The sequence below is a fragment of the Nematolebias whitei genome, chromosome 17, assembly GCF_014905685.2.
Source record: "Nematolebias whitei isolate Nwh7 chromosome 17, NemWhi1, whole genome shotgun sequence".
NCBI lineage: Eukaryota > Metazoa > Chordata > Actinopteri > Cyprinodontiformes > Rivulidae > Nematolebias > Nematolebias whitei.
Window position 1 is genome coordinate 31,718,656 of NC_056514.1, and position 4,374 is coordinate 31,723,029.

At 41.1% G+C, this 4,374-nt stretch overlaps 1 protein-coding gene across 1 annotated transcript in view; it reads left to right on the forward strand.

Annotated features, from left to right (window-relative positions):
* Positions 1–983: 983 nt before the first annotated feature.
* Positions 984–4,374, forward strand: part of LOC119423516 (carbohydrate sulfotransferase 15) — a 4,226-nt gene continuing 835 nt past the window's right edge. The window contains exon 1 of the mRNA XM_037690914.1: positions 984–1,418. Within this exon, the coding sequence (XP_037546842.1) occupies positions 984–1,418 (435 nt within the window). The remainder of the gene's footprint in view (positions 1,419–4,374) is intronic.

Here is a 4,374-nt window from a genome sequence, read left to right on the forward strand (position 1 = left end):
CTGGGGGTAAATGACACTGTTTGAGTAAAAAAGGCAAGACCGCTCCACATCTGTTCTTATCAACTCTGCCGTAAGCACTACAGATGTGCTAAAGTTGTGAGTAGGTGCTAGTGGTGGGGAGCAGCAGACAATATATGCAGCTGTGAAGAGGAAGAGTAATGACTCACTTCCATGCTGCTCGTATCGTGTTATATATGTAAGTGGAAGCAGGCTGCAGGTGTGTCGTACATCAGCATTAGTGGCTGGATCCATGCAGCTGTGAATGTGAAGATGTGAAATATGACGTGGAATTTCAGTCTTTTTGAAAAGCGTCCTAGACCTTGGCTCTGTAGGATTTTTGTCATATTGCTGTATTATATTCACATCCAGTTGCGTTAGCTCAACTTTAGACACAAAGAAGGGCTCAAGGATAAAATGGGTGTTTGCTACTGCCTGAGCATTATCATCAGAATCCCTGATTCTTTCATCCTTTATCAGCGGGTGACTGTTCTTCTATGCGAGTTCATAGAGAGGAAAACTATTTTCTGAAAATATAATCCGTCCTGCAGGTCATCCTAGATGTTTCTGATATTTTTATCCCTCCTCGGGAGAGTCCAGCATGAGGTCTTGTAGTTCTCAGACTGAATGCTTTCCTTATCGCTCCCTTCACATTGTGACTTTGATGCACTGGGTGGATAGACTGAGGTTGTGCAGGGTGTTGTCTGATTGCAACAGGAAGTCTAGCAGGAAGCCAAAACAGTTAATCTGAACCTGCACTGTGAGAATTTTCTTTGCCACAACATAAGAAACCCTGCATTCTACCATGCATGTTTAAAGTGTGCCAATTTTCTGTTTCTTAGGCAGCAGGTGTCAGTGGATGAGGTGGACTGTTCTCCACCAACCATTATGGATCTCAACCTTCTCTACTGGCCTTCTCCCCGTGCCAAAATGTTGACTCGTTGTGTCTGAGCGGTGTCGCCTCGGCTATAGGCGTTGCGGACATGATGACGCAGATGGACTACAAGTACAGCCTGCTGGGCTCCACCGTGGATGACTACCACAAGAGGCCATTGCTCCTGCAGGTGGACACTGCACCTATGAATGTATTTGCAGTTCTGGAGGTGAAACGGGAACTTCCAAAGCGTTGGAATCACGTAGGCTGCAAGATCCGTCTCTATGGCTTCCTGTTTGGCCTAGCTGTCACGTTTTTCATCATGGCATCGTACATTTTGACGGGGGACAAAAAAGGCCTCATCCTCACCCCATCCCCTTACCACTTTAACAGCCTAGTGAGCTCAGGTGCTTTCGCCTTCAATCTTTCCTCAGTGAAGGACTATGCACACATCAAAATGGTGGTCAAGTCCATTACGTCCAGGGTGGAGTTTGGCAGCAGTCGACGGATTCCCAGTCTCAAGGAACTAATTAAGAGTGATCCACATGTGAGTTAAAAACAACCCATTCTCTACATCTATATGCTCTGATTTAATTTGTGATTTTGGGAAATAATTCTTTATTAGTACCTTTGTGTTTAGGTGGTTTATTCTGTCTGTTTAAATTAAAACTTGTGTCCTGGCCTGATCTAGATTTCACATTTAATGAACAATCAAAGAGATTTATTAAAAGCCTTGATTTATATTAAAAAAAAAAGTTGCTGCGAACACAAGTCCATTACAACCACACTGATTTAACTTATAAAACAGTAAACATGCACTTAAAAGCCTGATGAACGCTTCACGTCTTGTCAGATAAATGCATAGGTTCATAATCTTTTTTTTTTTTTTAGGTTTTTCAACACATTCTGGCTCCATTTTTGTCAGTTTCACCTCAAAGCCTGATTCAATTAAATGTTAAATCTTAATTTGACTTTGTTGATGCTGTTTGCAACAAAACAAATTTCATTTTGACGACTTTCATGGCTGCTGGACAATCAGTACTGCATTAGTGGCTGTTGTTAGCATTAATTGTCCCAGATTTGCTCCACAGGCTGGTAAGCAAGTCCCGATCATGTGGCCGCTGATGTGTTTGATCAACAGTAAAGCATTTGAAATCACAGTAAAAAAAACGAGTGTTGAAAAGGTGTTAGCTCATATTTACTGCTAATGTGCACATACAGTGGAGACGGAAAAAGGAGACTTGATAATTATTGTAATTTCAAAGATTTTGTACATCTCTATTGGCTGAATGAAAAGTCTTGAGCGTGAGAGTGGTTAGGAATAGGGAGGTCATTATTGTAAAAATTATACTTGATTTGAACACAATTACGTAATTTCACTGTCATTTCCTATACCTTTGTCAAAAAAGCCTGACAAGAAAGACATTACTGTTGAAATTACCTATGTATTTGAAAGGTATTTAGCAAGATGTCAAATAGCATCAAGACCAGGGAACACAAAAGACGGGTCAAAGAGAAAGCTGTTGAGATGTTTAAAGTAGGGATGGATTTTAAAACGATACATCCTAAGCTTTAAATATGTCATTGATCACCGTTTGATCCATCATCTGAATATAGAAAATGTATGTCACGACTCAAAACTTACCAAGACACGACTCTCCACCTAAACGGACAGGCTGGACGAGCAGAGCATTATTCATAGAAACTACTAAGACATCAGTGGTACTAGTGGAAAGAGTTTAGATTGGAGAATTTGTCAACAGAATAATTAGTGCACTCATCGAATCTGGCATTTATGGAAGAGTGACAAAAAGAAAGTTATTGGAAGAAAGCCATGAGGTTGTGTTGACGGTTTGCCACAAGCCATGTAAGAAACAACAGACCTGTGGAAGAAGGTGCTCTGCTCAGATCAAACAAAAATGTAACTTTTTATTTTACCTAAATTCAAAGTATGTGTGTTACTGCACACCCCCCTGAACACACTATCCCCAGTGTGAAACATGGTGGTGGCAGCATCATGCAGTGAGGATGCTTTTCCTCAGCAGGGACAGGGAAGATGGTCAGAGTTGATAAATATGTGCAATGCAATAAAAATACATGCCAAATTTTTCTATTAAAAAAACAAACAAAACATGTATCAGTCTGTTCTGAATCATGCTCAAAAATCCAAGTAGAAAAATCTAACAAAGTTAATTCAGGTCCTCTGGATGGATTCAAAAAATTTAAAACACTTGAAATGTTTTGTCTTTTTTCCAAAATACATCTTCAGTCTGAGGAGCTGCACTAAACTCAGTCTTATAAATAGCACCTTCTCGTAGCGGATCAACCAGTTTGCTGTTGACAGCCCAAACTAGCTGTTCACATGATAAAGGAGGACCATCAGCTTAACATTAGTGCCCTGATGACCACTTGCAATTCACAGGGGGCTGAGTGATACTAGCAATAACAGCATTGTAAGAAGGCGACAAGTAGACATGGAGGCCTCCACCCCTGTTTAATGATGGATGGATTCTCATCACAAAGATGGCTTTTATCACTCCTCTCTCACACCAATGTTCCTTTCTATCAAGGATGTGAACATCTTCATCCCTGAAAGTGTGACCGCTGGCCTGCAGATGAGTGTAGACCACAGAGTCCTGGCCTGATGATGTTGATCTTCTGTGCTGGTCCATCCTTTTGGCCAGTGGCTGTTTAGTTTCCCCGATGTAAGACTGATCACAGCCCTCCTGACATTGAACAGTATACACAATATTACTCTGTTTGTGCCAGGGGGATTGGATCTTCAGGATGGACCAGTCTTTGCCGTAATGTATTTTGGGGTTTAAAAGCCACTGGGTATCATTATATTTCCACTTCACAATTTTGCACTATTTAGTGCACGTACATTAAAATCCCTGTAAACCATTTAGAGGTTTGCAGCTGTCTTACAAATATGATGTTCGGCGAAGCGTTGAACCCAAGTGCAGACAGAGTTCAGGAAAACTTGAAGGTAAAATAAAGGATCCAATTAATTAAACAAAAACAAAGGCTGACTTGGCAACTAAACACTTAAAGGAAAAAAAAAAAAAAATCCAGAGCACAGGAAAACACGGAGGAGCTGAACACAAATGGCTGTGTAGAAACACAATCCACGGACAAGGTGGAAACACAGAGATGCTTAACTTAAAGAGACACTAACGAGACACAATGATGAACACCTGCTTGGGATTGGGAACAGGTGAAGAACATGAGGGGTAGAAACTCTGGGGAAGGCAGGAAACAAGCAAGTAAAACAAACACAAGAATCGCAAAAGTCTAGAGCAGGGGTCTGCAACCTTTACTATCAAAACAGCTATTTTTGCGCCTTCTTTCACCAAATTAAACGTGTTCAGAGCTGCAACAACCTGCTACAACTGATTATCAAGTGGTGGCCCATGAGCCACTTAAGGTTGAGCGGCTTCGTAAGGTTATCAGTCCATTAAATGGCCGTTATTAGTTGTTATCATCTCCATATGTAGCGGTCA